Here is a 22,609-nt window from a genome sequence, read left to right as displayed (position 1 = left end):
AGATGCCATGACAACTAACCTTGCAGCCTTATTTCAGGTAACTGTATTGTTGTCCTCCAGTTTGCTGGTCTTCACTAACACCACTGGCACCTAAACAAAGAACATTTTGCTCTGTAAGGGCCTCATTCAGTCTAAGTGCTGACACACCGGAAGCTGTGCTTGCGATGGACTGGGGCAGGACAGCAGAGTAGAGAATCCTAAGGCAAAGGCAAGACACCTTGGATGTCTTGTGGATCACACCAGGTCGACCACAGATGAAGGGCTGAAAGTTGAACTTACAAGATTTTATCCAGTCATTCATAGTTACAAATAACTTCAGCATCTCTGGGAGGCAGAGGCAGGCGGATTTCTGAGTTCAAGGCCAGCTTGGTCTACAGAGTGAGCTCCAGGACAGCCAGGGCTATACAGAGAAACCCTGTCTGGAAAAAACCAAATCCAAAAAAACAAAAAACCAAACAAACAATCAAACAAAAAATCCCAGCACTTGGAAGGCAGAGGTAGACGGATTTCTGAGTTCCAGGCCAGCCTGGTCTATAGAGTGAGTTCCAGGTCAGTTTCTACACAGAGAAACCGTGTCTTGAAAAATCAAAATAAAATAAAATAAAATAAAAAAGGAAAAGAAAAGAAAGAACTTCAGCACTACCTCATGGCTGAAAGGGAATTCAAAACTCAAAATTCCATACCAGTTGCCAGACACCTTTGTATGTGTGCTTGTGGTGCTATGGAATGCACTGCCTTGCACAAGCTAGGCAAGCATCCTGCCCCTTAACCAACTACGCTCAGTCACAAGTGTTTGATTTTGTAGAGCGTAGAGAAATGCTTCTGCAATTAAGAGTACTTGTTGGTCTTGCATGCAACCTTTTGGAGGTTTTCTATAGTTCAGTCTGTCTTCCAACTGGCTATGGAGATGATGGTAACCTTGAACTTCTGACCTTGCCATCTCTACCTCCTGAGTTGTGGAATTATAGGTGGGTGTCATCACATCCACTTTTACACAGGACTCTATATTGAATGTTGCTTTGTGCATTCTGGGCAAATATCTTCCAATAGAGCTACATTCCAAGCCCTTGCTAAATCATTTGATAAGTGACCCGATTAGTTGCTACTCTTTTTGGATAAATTGTGCTTTGAAGGCCAGATGAAAATTTTTGTAATCTACTTAATAAAGTTGATAACTTAAAAATCAACCTGGCCGGGTGGTGGTGGCGCACACCTGTAATCCCAGCACTCTGGGAGGCAGAGGCAGGCGGATTTCTGAGTTCGAGGCCAGCCTGGTCTACAAAATAAGTTCCAAGACAGCCAGGGCTATACAGAGAAACCCTGTCTCAAAAAAAAAAAAAAAACCAAATCCAAATATATATATATATATATATATATATAAATCAACCTGATACTCTGTCTTAGTTAGGGTTGATTGCTGTGATCAGACCCCATGACCAAGGCAACTCTTATAAGGACAACATTTAATTGGAGCTGGCTTACAGGTTCAGAGGTTTAGTCCATTATCATCAAGGTGGGAACATGGCAGCATCCAGGCAGGCATGGTACAGGCGGAGCTGAGAGTTCTACATCTTCATCTGAAGGCTTTGAGTAGAATACTGGCAGTACAGTACAGTCACAAAGACTCACGGAGAAAAATCCTAAGGGGTTTTGAGCTGGGCAGTGGTGGCACACACCTTTAATCTCAGCACTTGGGAGGCAGAGGCAGGCAGAGTTCTGAGTTTGAGGCCAGCCTGGTAACAAAGTGAGTTCCAGGATAGCCAGGGCTACACAGGGAAACCCTGTCTCGAAAAAACCAAAATCAGTTTTTGAGTGTTGGTTAAGTCTGAAAAAATTGGACGCTTTTTTCCTGTTTGAGTCTGTGCCGAGCTGCAATTTGTCCAAAGTTTTCAAAAACAGTCTACATGATTTCTGACACAGACGCCTCATCTATAGATAACCCCACACCTCAGAAAATTACTGGTTCTGGGGAATTGATTTCTGACACAGACGCCTCATCTATAGATAACCCCACACCTCAGAAAATTACTGGTTCTGGGGAATGAGGTACATGGCCTCATTCGCGCATGAACGTACTACCATTGAGCTATGCACTGCAGACTAGGATCGGAAAGACACAACCGAGTAAGGGTTCTGCTTTCGGATGCAGCGTTCCAAAGGGAGGCTGGAGGAAAAAAAAAAAAAAGAATGAGCAATCACTTCTTATCTCTAGCGATCACCTGCTTATCGTGGATGAAGCGTTAAAGGTTAAGGTGCTGGGAATTAATGCAGATTACAGAGCTCGAGAGTTTCTGGAGGAGAACGGAGCGAGAAACCTACACCAAGGTACAAACCACTTCTGACCCCGTGACCGAGGAGATCTCCCCCTCGCCTCTGCAGCAAACACTGCAGACTTCAACCTCTAATCCCCTCCACCAGAGGCGCTCCCAGGAGAGCGTCCTCGCGTTACGCGTGCGCACGCACGCCCTGCGCACAGCCTGCTGGGATGCCGCCTCTTCCCTCCTGACCTCCCAGTTTCCCGGCGTGCTTCGGGCCCGCCAAATGGGAGGGGGAGACGCAAGATGGCGGCAGCCGTGAACTCCGGCTCCAGCCTCCCGCTGTTCGACTGCCCGACTTGGTGAGTGAAGGGGTTTTGGGGGCTGGAGCGCCTTGGCGGGAGTTAACCAGGGCAGAAAGGGAGGTTGTATTTTTTTCTTCCCTTTTTCTTTTGCGATGAAACGAACGGTTCAAAAAGATCCTGGAATGATTGAGGGAAAACTGTCCGCCGTGAGGGGCCGGGCGACGTGTGGAGGAACCTGGAGCTGGGGCCCAGGCTCTGAGGAAACCCGAGATTTGGGGGCTCGAAGGCATTCGGTTTAGACAGCGCTCGGTCGGTCAGCCGCTTACCGGGGTGCTTCAGGCCTTGGTCCCTAACTTGCCCTAACTCATCATTGAGTGCCCGATGCTCTCAGGAAGCATCATACCTTCCCCGGGTGTTGAAGGTCCGGAGCGCGCACGAGCTAGCTTCCTTACCCAAGCCCAACCTGATGCTGCAGCCCTCCGTGGCTGCTGCATCCTCCAAGCGGACTAGGTGCTCCTTGAGGTCAGGGATGGCGCGGAACTAGTCCCCTTGTTCTCTGACCAGACTAGCACGAAGCCCGGTACAAAAGACACCAGAAGTTGTTAGCATACATCATTTTCATCCCCTGGGAAGTTCATAGGAGTAGTAGGTTGGTTTATGTGTTGAGTGGGGTGCAAGATGAATAAATGTGAATTGCTTTGCACGAGGATGCATCGGTGTTAGAGCCCTTTCTGCTGTTGCGGCTCTTCCCGGTTGTTAACGTGTTACTTCTCAGGCTTCTGTTACATTGAAATCTTCAAGGGCAAAAACCTTTGCATCATTCTCAGCTCCTAGGCCTGAGTCAATCACATGATAGGACATTCAGAAAATATATTTTGGTTTTAATGTTTATTTTAACCTGTATCTCGAAGAAAATGGGCTTTTGTTAGATGCACTGTCCGTTTAGCTACTGCCATAAAAGATTGGAGCGGAGCTGTGAGATGACTGTGTTGAATCTTCAATGAGATAGGCACGATGCCGTTTCTTCTGTGCAAATGTAAGGGCCCTGGAAGGTTCAAAAGAACAAGCCGAGGAAGCAAATGAATGTTTGGCTGTTTTCTGGATTTCTTTTATTTTTTTAACATATCCATGTACTTCAGCCTACAAATCCTTTATCTACACTGGTCCCTGGCTGCACTTATTTCAAATTTGGGCCAGCCAAATATAAAGAGACTCCTTGAGATCACCTGTCATTACCTCAGAATCTGGTGTATACCAGGAATTGTGTCAGGTGCTTTGACCCACGCTTATCCCTTTGAATGATAAAGCAAAGTATAGAGGAAAGTTTGATGATTTTTTTTTTTCAGAAAGACCTGTTCAGGGTTCCCCACACCTCCATTCATTTGGAACTCGGTTCTGTGGGTGTGGTTTTGATTTTCTCTAGTTCCCTAATTACAGATCTCTGATTTGGTACCAAGAGTTCATCTGGGTAATGGTTTTTGTTTATTTTGTGAGAGAATAATATTGATCAGTCCCCAAACAAATAGTTTTGTTATTTGGTTGTTTTAACATTTATTTGTTTTGAGACAAGACCCCTATATATAATTCTAGCTGGTCTGGAACTTGCTATACAAACTAGGGTGGTCTTGAACTTGCAATAATCCCTCTAGTGGGATTCACATGTGTACTAATGTACCCAGCAAAACAACTGGTTTCTTTTTTCTTTCTTTTTTTGTTTTTTTTGTTTTTGTTTTTGTTTTTGTTTTTTTTGAGACGGGTTTCTCTGTGTAGCCCTGGTTGTCCTGAAACTCACTCTGTAGACCAAGCTGCCCTGGAACTCAAGAAATCCACCTGTCTCTGTCTCCCAAGTGCTGGGATTAAAGGCGTGCGCCACCACTGCCTAGCTATTCTTTCATTATATTAGGAGTAGTGAATCTCAGATTAAACCCCAGGTTAGACCAAGCATGATGGCAAACACCATATGTAATCTAGCCCAGGGAAGGTGGAGGTTGAGGGTTCAGATGTTAAAGGTTATCATCCTCAGACCCAACCCCACTAAGGTTTGAGCCTTGCTTGTTTTTTGAGACATGAGACTCTGTCTCCAAGGCAAAACCTCTCCAGGGGACAGGACATTGGGCTTCCTTGTCTCTGAAGGGCATAGCCAGTGTTAAAATGCAGGAGTTTTTTTGAGGGGAAAGGGGGCTGCTCTAAATCTCTGGAACAATTGAATGGCTTAGGAAGAAAGTCAACCATAGAAAGACACTAACAGTGGAATACATGGCATTTCTGTTTGAATGTGAGCTGACTCTAGGCTGGCAGGAGCGCCTCAGTGTGGGTGGGACATGGCTTGTAAAGCTCAGCCTCGGCTTGTCCTGAAATCTGCCCTTTCACTCTTCTTTTCCAGGGCAGGTAAACCGCCACCCGGCCTACATCTGGATGTAGTGAAAGGAGACAAGCTAATTGAGGTACTGGAGTGCACCCTGCCAAAGGCTTTCCACATGACTCCCCTTTACTTTCCCACCCTCTCCTTTACTTTGTTTTCAGCAATGTTACTTTTCTTATTGGTTTCTGCTTTTTAAGACAGGCTCAACCCTGGGTATCCTGGAGCTCCCCATATAGAACAGCCTGGCCTTGAACTCAACAAAGATTGATTACCTCTGCCTCCTAGTCCTGTAAAGGGGTGGGCTGCCATGCCTGTCTGCTCTTCTTAACCTTTTTGATCATTTTTTGGTCCCCCTGTTAAAAGCTCACAGGGCCTGGGGATGGAGCTGTGTGATAGAGTGGCTGCCTAGCACAGGGAAACCCTTTTGGATTCATTTTCCGGCACTCAGAGAGTTTGTGGAATGCATAGTTCATATTAACTACAGAAGGTTATGCTATAGATTAAGTTTAACATTTAAGCTGCTTCTGTGAGATCCAGGATTAGTTCCTTCAGTGTAGTATGATCAGGAAGGGCATTTGTCAAAAAAGAAAATGAAATGGAGCTAAAATGTATTCATTTAAGAGGAGTGGCCAGCTCTGCCACATGCAGAGGCAGAGGCAGTGGTTGGTACCTGTGAGTTGGAGGCCATGAGGACTATACATCGGGGTCCTATCTGAAAAAAACTAGAGAGACAGAATCACACACATAAAAATATATAATTGAGCCAGGCAGTGGTGGCGCACACCTGTAATCCCAACACTTGGGAGGCAGAGGCAGGCAGATTTTTAAGTTCAAGGCCAGCCTAGTCTAGAGTGAGTTCCAGGACAGCCAGGGCTACACAGAGAACCCCTGTCTCGAAAAACCAAAAAACCCAAAACAAATATATGTATGTATTTGTGTATATATATAATATGTATGTATTTATATATATATATATATATACATATATATATATATATATATATGTATATATATATATATATATATAAAATTGTAGTTAAGTATTATAAAGGAAAAGTTTCTAGAGTCACATCAGATTTTAGAGTACAGTAGGTATTATTTTGTTAGACTAGTTTTGAGATAGGGTCTCTCTCTATAGCCTGGTTGGCCTGGAACTCCCATCCATCCCCCTGCCTCTGCCTCCCAAGTTCCCGATGTTCTTTTATATTTGCGATAGATTTTCTCTCTAGCCCATAGTGGCCTTGAACTCACTGTGTAGCCCTAGCTGGTTTCTGACACTATGATACTCCTACCCCTGTCTCCCAAGTGCTGGGATTGTGTGAATCACCATATATGGCTTTCTTATATTAAGATATATAATTATTAACCATGAAAAAAGAATAAGCCCACTGATTTCATAGTTAGAAATTAAATTTGAAGCTTTTTCTTGGTACATTCAATTAAAAAAATGACATTTTACAGATGGTAGCTTGAAAAGTAAGGGGTTGTTTTGGGGTGTCAGCAGAAGAGATGTGCAGTCTCACACAGCTCCTTGTTTTGGGGTGTCGGCAGAAGAGATGTGCAGTCTCACACAGCTCCTTTCTCATGGGTTCTTTTATGAAAAACAGAAAAATCCAAAACTCAAATGATTATTTAAGGAAATAGTTAAAAATATCGGGAAACCTTTTTCACTGCAGGTAGTTTCAAATAGATAGAAAAAAAAATTGTTTGTTGCTACATAGAATGGTGTGAAATTTGAAGACTTCTAGAGATCTACTTTGTGGGCTGGGGAGCTGTCTCAACATGTAGAAGGCTTGCTCTACGAGCCTGACAGCTTGAATTGGATCCCTGGAACCCGTGCAGACATGGAAGGCAGGAACTAGCTACACACAGTTGCCCCTTGGCCTCTACTGCCTGTTTCCTCCAATATACAGACACAAAGAGAAATAATAATAGCAAATTAAGTTAAAAGATGAAATCGAATTTGTTATTACACTTTAGTAAATCTTTAATTTGCAGCAAGAGTAAATAGGCAGAGAGGCCCAGTGCTAATGTTACATTTATGGAACGTTCCTTTATGGAAGCTAGATCTTCCCAAGTCCCTTTACCTTATGCAGCACCTTCAGGTTACTGGTCTCCATCTGCTGTTCATGTTCTCATATCTCAGGTTTTCTACATAATGCTGAGCTGCACAACGTTGTCAAGTTACAATTTTTAGATATCACTATATGGTTCTTAAAGGAGTAGGCCTGAGGTGTGTGTGTGTGTGTGTGTGTGTTTATGTATACATGCATGTGTTCGATAGTTTGTATTTATTTTGCTGTGCTAGTGATCTCATGCATTCTAGTTAAGTGTGCTACTGCTTAGCTGTAGCCAGCCCTTAGCCTAGGTGTATTTAAGGATTTAGATTTGACCAGCACTTGATACTAACCGAGCTATCTATATCCTTGTCTTATTTAAAGGCTTGTGATATGCTGTGATAGTTGGGTTGCAGAAGTGCGATATTAAAGTAAAAGCCATGAGTCTTTTAGGCCCAGTGTGTAAAGACACATTCTGAGTTATAACTCAGAGGCACATTTGGATAGTGATCAGCCTTAGCTAGCCACAAGTCACAGCGTTAGGAACCAGAAAGAACAAGGCACGATTCATTCACTTTTTTATTGTATTTCCTTAATTCTAAGAGGTATTAATTTTTATTTAAATTCCCTTTTGACATTTCTGTGCTTGGGGTGCTGTTGATGGTGATTGTGTGCCTGTTACGTGAGAGCCCTCCTCTCTTTTTTTTCTTTAACGCAATTTCTGACAGATCTTTTGCACTCTAGAATGGTGCTTGTGACGCACTGTGCTTGTTAGCAAACAAGTCAGTGAGGACACCATCTTTATAATAAGAATATGACTAGAAAGTGTGGTGAGAGAAGCCTGCATGCGTTCCTTACAAGACCGCGCTATGCCTTGGACCTGCCACTAATCTCAAAGCGCTGTTGCCTTAATGATTGGGGGTTTTCTTTTGTTTTTTGAGACAAAGTCTCATCGTGTAGTCCTGGCTGGCCTGTAATTGACTGTGTGGCGATCAGGCTAGCTCCGCCTGAGTGCTGAATTTCCCAGTCCCAGCTTTGAAATAGGGTCTTTAGGCTATCCATGAAGCCCAGGTGGGCCTTGGATTCCTGTGATCCTCCTGTCTTAGCCTCCAAAGTGTTTGGATTATAAGCAGCAGCTGCTACACTAAGTGTCCAATGTCTTCTGTTTTGGTTTGTTTTGGGGGGTAGGGGAGGGCGTGTTGTGAGACACGGTCCCAGAAATTCGCATCTGGCTGCCATCCTCCTGCTTCTGCCTCCTGAAGGCTGGGGTTACAGGTGTGCACAGCACTGCCTACCTTAATCCATGTTTTAAATGTAACATTGGGGTGTCTGACTGGCTGTCAGGCCATTGCTAAATCTGGGTCTCTATCGTAGCATGGCCCTGAAATGAGCTGTAGCAGCAGCAGGTGTGTGCTGTGGGACAGGAGGCCACACAGTGACCCCAGCTGCTTGAATTGATTGGATCCTAAAGCTAAGCTTGGCAGAGCTCAGGTATAAGTGCTTAAATGGGGCGGGGTGAGGGTAAGAGTGAGAATATGAATACTCAAAATATTTATTCTTAGATGGTTTACATCTAGGAATTATGAAATTATATAATGTGGTTAAAAATGCTCCAACGTCGGGGTCTGGAGCGATGGGTCAGCAGGTCAGCAGTTGCGAGTCCTTCTTGCTTGGCCAGAGGACCTGATTTTAGTTTCTTTCTTTCTTTCTTTTTTTTTTTTTTTTTTTTTGTTTGTTTGTTTTGTTTTGTTTTTTCCGAGACAGGGTTTCTCTGTAGCCCTGGCTGTCCTGGAACTCACTTTGTAGACTAGGCTGGCCTCTACTCAGAAATCTGCTTGCCTGCCTCTGCCTCCCAAGTGCTGGGATCAAAGGCGTGCACCACCACTGCCCACCTGGCTCTGAATTTAGTTTCTTACACCCAGGTTGGGCAGCTTTCAACCACTGTAACTCCGTACCCAGGGGATCAGACGCCCTCTTCTGGCCTCCACAGGTACCTTCTCACATGACATACACTGAACACAAAAACATAAAATTAAACGTTTTTTTTTTTTTAAAAGACTAGGTTCCACTATGTAGCTCTGGCCTGGAACTCACTCTGTAGACCTCTGTAGCCTTAAATTCACAGAGATCTGCCTGCCTCTGCCCTAGAAGGCATCTACCACTGTTCTGACCTTTTTAAATGCTCGGATTTACCTGGGCCTTTTGCATGAAACCTTAGCACCTAGGAGGTATGGGGGGAGGTCAGAAGTTCTAGGGCACCCCAAGCTCTGTAGCAAGTTTGAGGCTAACCTGGAATGTATGAAGTCTTGTTTTTAAAACAAATTAAATTTAAGCTGTAAAATCACATAAATTTGAATTATATTTATTTTAAGAAACCATTACAGTGGGGGCGTGGTATGTCTCCATATTATATCCCTAAAATGGAAGGGCTGTCAACCCTAGGGCCTTGTCCTCTCATCAGTGATACGGTATAAGCTCATGGCAAGTGTGTGGCAGGTAAGCACGCAGCAGCTGTTGCTACTAACAGTGCATGAGGTGGGAGGACGCTAATGTGTATATCCTGAGTGGGGAGCCTCTCCCTGGGCACTGCCCACTGGGAGCTCACGGGTGGGGTGGGGGAGAGATGAGGAGGAATAGCTCTTGATTTCTAGCCCTATACTGACTTTACATCCTCTCTGAGCTTTTGTGCCAGCGTTTCCTGGAAGTTTGTTCTGTTGGTGGTGTTGATGGTGCTAGTGCTACTGGTTTTCTCTCTCTCTCTCTCTCTCTCTCTCTCTCTCTCTCTCTCTCTCTCTCTCGTGTGTGTGTGTGTGTGTGTGTGTGTCTGTGTGTGTGTGTGTCTGTGTGTGTGTGTCTGTGTGTGTGTGTCTGTGTGTGTCTGTGTGTCTGTGTGTCTGAGAACAGGGCCTTACTATGTATGTATGACCTAGGCATCATCTTGCCTTAACATCTGAAGTTCCTTTTTTTATTTTATTTTTTCCAAGACGGAGTTTCTCTGTATAGTTCTTGGTGTCCTGGAACTCGTAGGCCAGGCTGGCCTCAAACGCACGTATCTACCTGCCTGGAATTAAAGGCATGCACCACTGTGCTTGGCTTGAAGTTCTAAGACAATAGTGCCATCATTACTGGATTCTCGGGGATTTTAGGAGTCTAGGGTGGACTGTGAGCTAGAATTTATAAGACCTTGTATTTAAAGGGAAAGGACAACATGTTAAATGGGGTCCTCAGGTGCTGGACCACTGACATTGGACTAGAATTAGGAACGTGTTAGTAATAATTCCCCTAGTATCCTTCATTGACTATGGTTTATAACCATCAATAACAATAGTAACTTTTTATAGAGCATGATTCAGCTCAAAGAATACACTTTCTTTTTCTGCCCTTTTTACCCACTTGCTAATCAAATAATCTTTAAAAAAATTTTTAACTTTATGTATATAAGTGTTTTGCCTACATTTTATTTTTTTTTAATATTTATTTATTTATTTATTATATGTGAGTACACTGTAGCTGTCTTCAGACACTCCAGAAGAGGGAGTCAGATCTCATTATGGATGGTTATAAGCCACCATGTGGTTGCTGGGATTTGAACTCAGGACCTTCAGAAGAGCCGTTGGTGCTCTTAACCACAGTCAGTGCTCTTAACTGCTGAGCCATCTCTCCAGCCCTTGCCTACATTTTATGTGTACTATGTGCTTGCCTTATGGAGGCCAGAAATGACATCCCCTGGAGCTGGAGTTTCAGACAGTAATGAGCCAACATGTGGGTCCTGGGCATCAGACCCTGGGCTGTCTGTAAAAGCAACCAGTGCTCCTAACCCCGGTGCTTATCTCTCCAAACCGCTTTCTTTCTTTTTCCTTTGAGATGGGGTCTTACTATAATAGCCTTGGCAGTACTGGAACCCACTATATAGACCAGGCAAGCCTCCAGTTCTGAGACCTCTACCCCCGCTTCTACCTCCTGAGCGCTGGAATAAAAGGTATTCAGCTATCATTCCAGCCCTTGGTAGAATTCTTATTTCAGCAAGGTATGGTGGCCTGTGCATTTAATCCCAACACTAAGGAGGCAGAGGCAGGGGCATCTCTGTGAGTTTAAGGCTAGCCTAGAATATATAGAGTTCCAGGCCAGCTAGAGTTACATTTAAAAAAAGAAAAAGAAGATTATAAGAATTCTTATCTCATAGGGAAAGGCTACTTAAATCTGATAGAATTAAGAACAGTTTTTGTTTTGTTTATTTTTTTCATACTAGCACTATACAGTGGAAGATAATATTTAGAAAGATGAAGTTTAATTCCCTGTCAAAAATGTTAGCTTAGTAAACTGCTGTTGGTACATACAGGTGGGCTGTATATAGAACATTCCTGAGGTAGGTTTAGGCCACTGACTTGAAGCAGTACTTAGAAATGCAAAGGCAGTTTTCCGATGCTCAGTAGCCCAGATCCCAGGTGACAGTTCGTTGCCCTGGGGAAGATTTCAGTGGCATGCGTGGAACTGGGTGAATAATGTCCCCTAGGAAGGAGCCAGGAGTGAACTAATGGAGCAGCATGACATCAGCCTTAGCTGGGAGGAGGAGACTGCATGCTGGCTGTGCAGCTAGTGTGTGTCGCATGTGGAAGGTCCTTGGAGCTTGTGGTTAGAAGCTTGTGTGGGAAAGACTGGGACAGTTTGCTGGGAAAGCGCCACTGTGGTCTTACCAGCCCTAGAACTTAAGAGAACCAAGAGAGAGGCGTCTGATTGCCAGACACGTAGCTAGTCAGGCCCTCTGCTTACATGATTGGAAGTTTTTACTAAGCTTGCTTGGAGTAAAAGTGAAGAAATATTTGATCTCATATTCCTCTAGAAGCTGATTATTGATGAGAAGAAGTATTACTTATTTGGGAGGAACCCCGACCTGTGTGACTTTACCATCGACCACCAGTCCTGCTCTCGGGTCCACGCGGCCCTGGTGTACCACAAGCACCTGAAGAGAGTTTTCTTGATAGATCTCAACAGCAGTAAGTACCCAGCTCCCATAGCCTGCCCTCCATGGGGGTGAGGGGGATGGGGGGGTGGGGGAGTGGAGATGTGACTTGGCCTCTTGGTTTGGGAAACTTTTTTTTGGTGAATCATCATCTCATCTTTATTTCTGAGATTATTTTATTTTCCTGAAATAGGTGACTAAGGAAGAAAGATAGTTTGGGGAATTCTTCTGGGAGACATTTATATAGAGAATAAAAATGTCGTGGAGGAACTCTGAATACTGATGTCCAAGTCCTCATAAGGCTGGGTGGTCCAGGTTAAGCTGAGGTCATGAGTAGAGTCATTAATATGCAGCAATACAGGTTGTTTCCAAAATGCTTATTTTGAGCAACATTTATTATTTACAATAGGTTATTTATCTTTGATACACTTTGCTTTAACTGAATCATAACAATTTAGTTTCATAAGTATACTGAAATTAATAAGGTTTTAAAGTTTGCCTAAAATAATCTACAGAAATGCAGTTGAGACTGGACTGTGGACTGCAGCAGGTTACTTATTTGCCACGATAGAATAAAGCACACGATATTATACTTCCTCTGCTCGCCAGGTTAGCTCAGGTTAGCCCCTCCAACTCCCCAGCACACAGACCCACAACTTGGCCTGCTTACGTACAGGCTGGGTAAGCCTTGTCCTACAGGTGCTTTTCTTTCCATTCCATAACATGCAGAACTGCTGGCACGGACACTCGGAACCCCGGGTAGGGTTTGGCTGGCCTTGACTTTGCGTCTGGGCTGTCCAGTCTCTGCTGTCCTGGGGCCAGGCTGGAGAAAGCAGGAGGCCCCAGAACAGCTGTGCTCGGGCCAGAGAGCTGGAGCTCAGGGCAGCCCACAGCCCACGTGTGCCCTGTGCATTGGAGATCATGGCTTCTGCCAGGCAGGAGCCATTTCTGTTGGACCCAGAATGGAACCAGGCCTTTCTGGCAGCAGAGAGCGGGCAGTACTGTTCTGTGGGACCAGCGGGTTTAAAGGCGTGTAACAGACCCACTGAAGGAGTTCAGAGCGTCTCTGCTTTATCATAGGCAGGATGAAGTGGACCCAGTGGATACTCATCCTTAAGGGTTGTTTTTTTTTTCTACATACATAGTGACACCTGTTTATATTCCCTGAACTCAGGAAGATGAGGCAGGAGAACTGTGAGTTCAGTCAGTCTGTTGACATAGTTTGTTTGACTCCAGACAGGCTACACAGTAAGTTGGAAGATGGGCGGAGAGGACGACGAACTGCATAGTGAGACCCCGACTCAGTCAGGAGCTGGGCTGTAGCTCAGTGCTTGTCTGTGACGGGCAGACCCTAGGTCAGGCCCTGGTACTGTAAAAAAGAAAAAAACCAAGAAAGGTGCTTTTGTGTCTATGATCCTGAATATGACATTTATTATTAAAACCTGACCCTGAGGAAGGCAGGCGGACTTGTGCGGTGGGAGGCGCTGCCTTCCGTCTGGTGCACGGCCGCGTCCGCTCTGGGCCCCTCACACTCAATTGCTTTCGCAGCTCATGGCACGTTCTTGGGTCACATTCGGCTAGAACCTCACAAGCCTCAACAGATCCCCATCGATTCGACCGTCTCATTTGGCGCATCCACGAGGGCATACACTCTGCGAGAGAAGCCTCAGACGTTGCCATCGGCCGTGAAAGGGGATGAGAAGATGGGCGGAGAGGATGACGAACTCAAGGGCCTGCTGGGGCTTCCGGAGGAGGAGACCGAGCTGGATGTAATTCTATGTCACTGTCTTTGGGGGTCCTTGCTTTTGCAGTGTGGTGCTGTTCTTCCTAATCTGAAAGAACAGTGCTATGGTGTCAGGAGGCTCTCTTCGGTCTAGTTAGAAGCCCTCCATGATGCACATGGCCACTGTGGGACCAGGTCTCCCCGCAGCGCCTCCTCCGGGTGACCGCCTGCTGCTTCACTGGCGATTAGAGGTTCAGACTAATTTTGTTTTACATTTTATCTTTTATTTCATGTGTTGGTTTTTGGTTTTTCCAGACAGGGTCTCTCTGTGTAGCCCTGGCTGTCCTAGAACTCACTCTGTAGACCAGGCTGGCCTCGAACTCAGAAATCCACCTGCCTCTGCCTCCCAAGTGCTGGGATTACAGGCGTGCGCCACCACCGCCCCGCACAATATAACTTCTTATGACATTCATATTGCAGGAGGTATTAGATATTCTCATTAGTTATGATCTAGCACTGTCTGTGAGAGACTGCCTTGGCATCTGAGAATCTACATATTTTGATATCCGCAGGGACTCCCTGAAAGTGTACACATATGCACGCACGCCTTGGATATCCAGGGAACGCTATAATGTCCATTCTCACAGAAAGTTGTATTGAAAAACACTAGCAGGCTGGAGAGATGGCTCAGAGGGCAAGTTCACAGGCTGCTGTTCCAGAGAGGTCCCTGGTTGATTCCCAGTGACCACATGGAACTGGGGGTATTGTCAAAGGCTAGCTACTGAGGAACATTCAGTTGTCATTTTCTTCAGAAATAGCCTCACATCTAAGGCCTTGGTGCTCTCTGTGTCCCCCTCCAGGCTGTGGTGTTTCTCTGTCTCCCGTCAGTGTTAGCTCCTCTCTGGGTTTTTGGAATATCTCAAGCTGCAGTGCAGGTTGGAACAAGTCCAGCAAATTGAAAAGAAGCAGGAAGCAGTGCTAAGGCCACATTAATCATGAGATGGATGGATGGGTGATTGTGAATGGAACTGAGGCCAGATGTAGAACAGAGAGTCTGCCAAAATTAAACGCAATGCCAGTGTCTTTAGGAGTTTTAAAGGAAGCAGTCAGAGGTGGTGGATTATTATTATGTCCTCAGCACTGTGGACATTGAGGCAGGAGGATTGTTATAAATTTGAAACCAGTCTAGTCTACATAGATCTGTCTATCTTTGCACCACCACCACCACACACACACATGCACACACCACATGTAACATTCACACAAGTGCACTCATATACATATACATACATATACACCCTGCACACACACACCCCAGCAGGGTGGTTTTAAAGGCCAGCCTCTGAGAAGCATTCAGTTTTTGTTCTCATTTATTTTGTTGCTTTAGAATAAATCTTAGTATTCTTTTCAGTTAATTCTCCTTTAATTCTTGGCGTAGAATCATGATAGTGTTCCTTCAAAACCATCAAAGAAGCAGCCCTACCCTCATTTCAAGGGTGGCCTGTGCTCACTCCCAGCCTTCTACCTCCTTTCAAACTCTCACGGCCAATGAGGATGTTCTATGTTCTCTCTATTAATAGTCTTAATTAGGACAGTGTGAGTCCTTTGAATACAGAAACCTGTCTTGCTGACCTTGGGAGATCAGAGTAAGCCCCAAATGTCTTTTTGCACATATTTAGTATTTTCTCCATGAAACTCCCTGTGTACTAATTCTGGTCTTTCCTTTGTGAACTTTGGCCTAGAACCTGACAGAGTTCAACACTGCCCACAACAAGCGGATTTCAACCCTCACTATTGAGGAGGGAAATCTGGACATTCAGAGACCAAAGAGGAAGAGGAAGAACTCGAGGGTGACCTTCAGTGAGGATGATGAGATCATCAACCCAGGTGAGAGAGAGTGAGCGAGCAAGCGCGGCCTCCACCCAGGCTGAGGAGCGAACACAGCTTCCAGGCCACTAGGCCAGCTTGCGGAAGACTGTGACCATTTGTGTTTGCAGGCTTGTTGGGTCACTGTGCTTGTGTTTTGAGCTCCTGTGACATTTCAAGTGCTCTGATAGATGGTTACAGAATGGCAGCACATGCTTAGTGTACAGGTGCTGTGGGAGTGACTGTCAACTTCTGTGAAAGGGCTCCACTGACAGCCAGGCCGTGGTAGGCTGAGGGGCAGGGGATGACCAATGACTATGGGGGTTTTACTTAATTTAAAACATGGGCCATCGGGGTAGACATCAACCAAATGTGATTTAAAACTTGCATTAAGAGAAGGTTGGGAGCCAGGCAGTGGTGGCTCATGCCTGTAATCCCAGCACTTGGGAGGCAGAGGCAGGCAGATTTCTGAAATTAAGGCCAGCCTGGTCTACAGAGTGAGTTCCAGGACAGCCAGGACTACACAGAGAAAACCCTGTCTCAAAAAAACCAAAAAGAGACAGAGAGGCAGAAAGAGAGAGACAGAGACAAGATAGACAGAGAGAGAAGGTTGGGGAGAGTCACCCCAGTTACCAGTGTGCAGAGTAGAACTCCCCCAGGTGTGTTGTTCGGTCCTGAGTGACCTGTTAAGCCCTGTTTCTCAGCCATGTGTAGAATCCTTTGAATGCCAGGGTAGAAGAAAACAGGACAAGCCACAGCTCCAATAGGCCAAACCCAGAGCCTGTGGGTGCCAGGGCGTTAGCCTACAGAGAACAAAAAAACCAGCGAGTCCAAGGCTTGGAAGAGATAGAAGCAGGACCCTTACCTACCTTGATGGTCACTCCCTTTGAAGTATGTGTCACAAGAAGCTGCTTTAAAGGCCACTCAGACCCTGGATTGCAAGCTAGGACTGTGGAGTCCTAAATCTGACGAGCAAACAGGAGTGTGTGGTTGCAGCCGCCTGTCAGTTTATCACTGTGATAGCAATGCCTGCTGTCTGAGCTGCCTGCTGGTCCCCGGGAGCTGCGTGCTGTTGGAGTGGTCCCTGTGCCGTGGAGCTGCTGGGCAGGCTCAGCACTGAGACCTTAGCGTTGGCTGTGTTCTCCTGTCTGAGCGCGCTGATGAATTGACGTTTGGCTTGATGGCCCCACATTCTCCCAACCTTGTGCTTGTCTCTTTGCAGAGGACGTGGATCCGTCTGTTGGCCGATTCCGGAACATGGTGCAGACTGCAGTGGTTCCTGTCAAGGTAGGAACACCTTGGAGGGCTTTCCTGTCCTGTGGTCTGGTCTCCAAACCCTGCTTAGGGATATAACTCAGTTGTAGTGCATACACTTAGAATGTCCTGGCTTTCATCCCCAGCAATGAAAGAAAAAGGGAGAAAGACCCTGTAATGTACAGATGAATGGTCATCTATTTGTAATTTTAAAACACATTCTGTGCTTCTCTCCCTTTAAAAATTATTTTATTTTTTCTTTTGTATATATGAATGTTTTGACTGCATGTATGTGTGCCACATACATGTCTGGTGCCATAGGATGCTTGACGGGGTCATTGGATTCCTTGGAACTGCTGTGGAGGAAGTAGGCACTATCTCAGTGCTCTGATTGAACCTGAGTCCTCTGGGGGAGCAGCCATGTTTGCTCCCAGCTGCTGAGCCATCTTTCCAGCCCTCTTCTCCCATTTTTGATTCTCTGGGAATACCCTTCCCTTCCCTGTGTCTCAGAAATCCAAGAGTACTGCAGAAGGACTTCAGGTGGCCAACCAGAACACAGTGTACTAACCACTTGCTCTGGAGATGCAGTTACCTTCCCCAAGGGTGCAGAGGCCCCTCCCTCTGTCTTCTCTGCTGGCTCAGGAGAAAAGAGAAGCATGACTTGTTTTGTGTATGAGTGTTCCCTGTATGTATGTATGTATGTATGTATGTATGTATGTATGTATGTATGTATATGCATGATGTGTGTCTAGTGCCTTCAGATATCAGAAGAGGGTGTCTGATATCTGAGTTGCATACAGATGGTTGCGTATTGCCACATGGGTGCTGGGAACTGAACCTGGGTCCTTTAGAAAACAATAGGTGCTTCTTTTAAAGTCTAAGTTCTTTCCTCAACCTGTAGCCATGCCTTACCTTATGCACGGGGCTGGCACACATTGAGGGTCCTGTCTAGATCCTGGGTCAGGTATTTTTAGGAATGGAGAAGTAGAGATTACCAGGATGCCCTGACTCTCGGCATATTGGGCTTCCTGGTGGGTAGAACATTGCCCCTTCCAGTAACAAGGTGCCTATCACAGAGGTGCCCAGAGTTGTCACAGAGGCTAATCAGCAGTGCTGGGGAAGCTCAGTGTTCCAGTCTTTAGAATGCAATAATCTCTAGTGCCTATAAGGAATGGGTTCTAGACAACATTCTCAGCCAGGTATCACAACCCACAGATGCTCTAATCAGTCAAGGAAGGACATACCTTCTTTGAGGTCCCAAGGATGGAACCCAGAGCTTTGTGTTCTCAAGACAAAAACTCCTCCACTTACACTGGTCCCAGCTCTTCTTCACACTTTAAATGTCTCTGAGTACCTTTTCCCCCAACAAGACAGGGTTTCTCTGTGTAGCCCTGGCTGTCCTGGAACTCACTCTGTAGACCAGGCTGGCCTCGAACTCAGAAATCCACCTGCCTCTGCCTCCCAGAGTGCTGGGATTACAGGCGTGCACCACCATCGCCCGGCATTTGTTTTGTTTTTTTAAAGGACAATCTATTTATTTATTTTATATATATGAGTACACTGTCGCTGTCCTGAGACACACCACAAGAGGCATCAGATCCCATTACAGATGGTTATGAGCCACCATGTGGTTGCTGGGACTAGAACTCGGACCTCTGGAAGAGCAGTCAGTGTTCTTAACCGCTGAGCCATCTCTCCAGCCTGAGTTTTCAGGTTTTTATAAAAATAAAACTCTAAGACATGGTGATGCTCACAATCTCAACACTGGCCAGATGGAGGCAGGAGGATCAAGAGTTTAGTCATTCTCTGCTGCATGATTGAATTCAAGGCCAGCCTGGCTACTTTTACTAAAAAGTGGCTAACAAGATGGCCCAGTGGGTGAATGTCCTTGACAACCAAGCCTGGTGTCCTGGTTCAGACGCACTCTCCCACAGGGGTCAGGAGAAGCCTGACTCCTACAGAAGCTGACTCTTACAACGCAGCGTGTTGTGGCAGACTCTCAGTGTGCACACATAACAGATAAGATTTTTAGATGCAATAACAGAGTCTCTGGCAGGGTGGCTCCTTCCCAGATGGCGTGCAGTGTGCTAGGTGGAGCAGATCATCCTCTGCAGGATGTGTAGTCCTGATGCTTCCCTCCCGAGCTCCTTTCTCTCTCCATTCCTCTGCAATGTTCTGTTGTTGACATGCAAAACCAGCAAGTCGCTTTATGTCAGTGTTGCTGTGGCATCACATATACATACATAAAGCACATCGTTCATGTGTATAGTTTGAGTTTTACGTCTGAGTGCATGTGCTGAGCCGCCACCACCTGGGTGAGACAGGGCACTCCTCACTCAGCCCACTCGGCTAAATCATTGTTTAAATGTTAAAGACATTTGTTGTTTAAAAATTGGGGACTCAAAGCCAGGCAGGTATGAGGAAGAAGTTCAAGGCAGCCTGGTGTACCAGAGCTGTGTAGAGACCCTGCAGAGAGGCGGGGGGAGAAGGAGACAGAGATACAGACAGACAGACAGACAGACAGACAGACAGACAGACAACATCACAGTGGGGCTTCCTGGGCACAGAGACCAAGTTTCCTGGGGAGTAAAACAGCCAGCCTAGTCCTGGATTAGACCAGATGCAGTGAGCTCCTGCCTGCCTGGGGACTTCTCTGCAGTACAGTGAGCCTCTTCTCACTGTAAATGTCCAAAAGCCAGGCTTTCAAAGACATGAAAGCCAGGCAGATCTCTGAGTTCAAGACCAGCCTGGTTTAGAGTGAGTTCCAGGACAGCCAAGACTGTGAAAAGAGCCATTGTTCCGATGGCATCTGACCCTGAGATTTCAGACATGGCCTTAGCTGCATGGTGGGATTTTTCCCAACTGTTAGCTTTCTACAGCTAAATGGAAAAACACCAGGCCTCACCTCATGTCCTTTCTGCTTTTTCCCCCTCCCTTTGGCAAACCACAGAAGAAGCGGATGGAGGGCTCTGGCTCCCTGGGCCTGGAGGAGTCCGGGAGCAGGCGCATGCAGAACTTTGCCTTCAGCGGAGGACTATACGGGGGCCTGCCCCCCACTCACAGTGAAACAGGCTCCCAGCCGCACGGCATCCATGGGACAGCGCTCATTGGTGGCTTGCCCATGCCATACCCGAACCTCGCCCCTGATGTGGACTTGACTCCTGTTGTGCCATCAGCAGTGACCATAAATCCCACACCAAACCCTGCTGTCTATAACCCTGAAGCTGTAAATGAACCCAAGAAGAAGAAATACGCGAAGGAGGCTTGGCCGGGCAAGAAGCCCACACCTTCCTTACTGATTTGATATTTTGGTCATGGAGGGGGTGGGTAAGGGTGGGTAGGGTGGAGGGGTGACAAGGGGAGCTACTGAACTAGGGAGAAAACTTTCCATGTGTGCAGTATCGTCTTTCAGAAAGTCTCCTGAGGTCCTAACCATGTAATACTGAGACTAGGGGCGGGGCTAAAGTACCAGGAAAGACCGAGTCCGAGCCCTTGGAGTGCTGAGAAAGGCTTCCCAGGCCCTTCTGAGCAGACTGTTCTGGTGCTGTCCCTGTGCCTCCCACTAGGACTGTCTCTGTGTGGAGTGGCTCACGGTGGACTCTAGATCTGTGCAGAGGGTGGGAGCCTTGTTTCCCTTCCCTCCCCTCCCCTCGTGACACCCAGGTGACAGTGGTGGCCATGGATGCCAGGTTGGTTGACACTGTTCGTTTAAACCACAGGGTAAATGAATGTCCTCTTGTGCCTGTGGTTTTGAGATCTAATAGGCCATTCTCTGTCCTGTCTGGTGGCATGAGGCCATTTTAGAGTTCCCCTCATCTATAGCCAGTGTCACAGGACAGGCTAATGGATTTGTACAGTATTGTTGGACTTGATCTATTTTCCTTGTCCACACTGAAAACTCATTTAGTTCGAGTGCAGCCTACTCCCTGTGGCCTCAGTGTTTGAGTGTGCCATGAGGCAGTTCCTTAAGGAACCTCACCAGTCGGGGCAGCTCCTGGTGAACAGAAGACTATACTTTGCAAGGACCAGGTGTGTGTTAGGAGACCATGCTCAGTTTGGAGGCTCCCCTGACCCCCATGGAGTTCTGGTTATTCAGATCTCCAGAATAGACCTGGCTAACAGGAGACAAGGTAGGAACCATTGTACAAGCTTTGTACAGATTTGTACATTTGTGTAATAGGCCTTTTCTGCTTTAAGTGTAGCTTTTTACCTGTAACCTTTATTACATTGTAAATTAAATGTAACTTTTGTCATTTTGGTGTAGTCTTGAGTCTTGTTGCCAGAGGATACTTGTTAGACCCAGTATAGTTGTTGTGAGAATTGGTGCCCTGTCCCTCCTCCCCCTCCTTCCCCATTAATTACCACAAATAAAATTAGCCACTAAAAAATACAAAAACTATCACTAGAGATTCTAATCCCCATTCTGAGACTCCAAGGTTCGGGGTTGAAGAGGTTGCCCTTTCTGAGATCTGGGCCACATTAAGGCTGGTGTGTCCTGGAGTCTCCTTCACTGTGCAGAGACATATGGCTTTTTAGGAAGGGACCAAGTTTCAGTCACACAGGTAAACTCAACCTCTTTGGGGATTGAGCACAGTAGGACCATGGGCTCATTGGTTACATGAGTTCAGGGCCAGCCTGGGCAATGCAAACCCTCAACAACAAGCCCAACTTCTAGAGAGTGGAGATATGTAACCATAGGAAAAAAGATTGGTTTCACCAGTTTATCCAGGCAAGCCCTTATCTCAAAGTCTTAGAGTCTGCAGTCATCCACTAAAGTCCTTCCTACATCCTATGGAGCCATTCACAGCACAATGACTTTTCTAAGGAGAATTCGACTTAGCCTGTCTATTAGCATCATGGGGAGGTATCCAGTGCCTTTAATCCTACTTGGGGCAGAGGATGGGCGATCCCAGAGTTTGAGGTCAGCCAAGTCTATCGAGGACAGTCAGGGTGACCAGGAAACTGTCTCAAAAAATGAATGAATAAAAATTTGGGGGGTTGGCTAAACAAAACACTTGCTGCTCTTGGAGAGAACCCCAGTTCTGTTCCCAGTACAGAGTGGTTTGCAACTTAATTGTAATTCCAGGGAGTCAAATGCCCTCTTGACTGCAAGAGCACCCGTACGTACACATAAAAAATATATAAAGTGCTCCTAAGCTAGCGTCTCAGTGAAGTATCTGGCACACAAGTACATGGGTCTGAGTGCAAATCCTTGTACCCCAAGACCTATGACATAGGCATATAGCCCTAGTATTGGTATGGAGTGTGGGAGGCAGACAAGTATACTCCCAAAACTCATTAGGTGTCCTGTCAAGCCAAATCCAAAAATTCCATGCTCAGTGAGAGACTCAGAAAACAAGTTGGAGGGTAATGGAGGGATATGTGTGCACCCCATGGGAATGCACACACCCTCAAAAAAGTACTTAATTTACAGCTGGGTGTGATGGTGCATGCCTGTAATAACAGCACTTGAGGGGTGGACACAAGACCATGAGCTCCAGCCTATCAGTTATATGAGTTTAAGATCTCAGCCTGGTGATGGAGAGATGGCTCAAACGGGTAAGAGCACTGACTGCTCTCCCAAAGGTCCAGAGTTCAAATCCCAGCAACCACATGGTGGCTCACAAACCATCTATAATGAGATCTGATGCCCAGTGTACTTACATATAATAATAACTAAATCTTTAAAAAAAATAAAAGATCTAGTCTGGGATAGGTGAGACCTTGATTTAGACAAGCCAGAAGGAAATGGCCACACTAAACTTCTGTCTAAATTGGAAGGCTCTGATAGAGCTTGGAAGCCCCATCAAGAGCCGTGGTTTGGCAC

The 22,609-nt window shown here is 46.1% G+C and overlaps 1 protein-coding gene and 1 non-coding gene across 3 annotated transcripts; both read left to right on the top strand.

Moving 5' to 3' along the window:
* The first annotated feature begins 2,501 nt into the window (after window positions 1-2,501).
* Window positions 2,502-21,035, top strand: Ppp1r8 (protein phosphatase 1 regulatory subunit 8). 2 transcript variants are annotated; one of them, XM_052177605.1, is made up of 7 exons: window positions 2,502-2,617; window positions 4,944-5,004; window positions 11,820-11,973; window positions 13,488-13,708; window positions 15,405-15,549; window positions 16,751-16,815; window positions 19,733-21,035. In XM_052177605.1, exons 1-7 carry the CDS (start codon window positions 2,562-2,564, stop codon window positions 20,084-20,086), a joined length of 1,056 nt encoding a protein of 351 aa, XP_052033565.1. In that variant the 5' UTR covers window positions 2,502-2,561; the 3' UTR covers window positions 20,087-21,035. The 2 variants fall into 2 exon arrangements, with proteins under 2 accessions (XP_052033565.1, XP_052033566.1); XM_052177606.1 differs by lacking the exons at window positions 2,502-2,617; window positions 4,944-5,004 and adding an exon at window positions 8,922-8,969.
* Window positions 7,316-7,480, top strand: LOC127681906 (small Cajal body-specific RNA 1). Its single transcript, XR_007977248.1, has one exon. It is a non-coding gene; the product is annotated as a small Cajal body-specific RNA 1 (non-coding RNA).
* Window positions 21,036-22,609: the final 1,574 nt, after the last annotated feature.

Source organism: Apodemus sylvaticus, chromosome 3 (genome assembly GCF_947179515.1).
Source record: "Apodemus sylvaticus chromosome 3, mApoSyl1.1, whole genome shotgun sequence".
Classification (NCBI taxonomy): Eukaryota; Metazoa; Chordata; class Mammalia; order Rodentia; family Muridae; genus Apodemus; species Apodemus sylvaticus.
The sequence above is the reverse complement of the archived record's forward strand: the minus strand, read 5'-3'. Positions and strand labels throughout refer to the sequence as shown.

Bases quoted from the DNA above. Each gene is read 5' to 3' on its own strand.
- Ppp1r8 (XM_052177605.1), top strand. From the start codon at position 2,562: ATGGCGGCAGCCGTGAACTCCGGCTCCAGCCTCCCGCTGTTCGACTGC. The intron at 2,618-4,943 runs GTGAGTGAAGGG...CTTCTTTTCCAG, and splicing joins CTGTTCGACTGCCCGACTTG to GGCAGGTAAACCGCCACCCG. The intron at 15,550-16,750 runs GTGAGAGAGAGT...GTCTCTTTGCAG, and splicing joins TGATGAGATCATCAACCCAG to AGGACGTGGATCCGTCTGTT.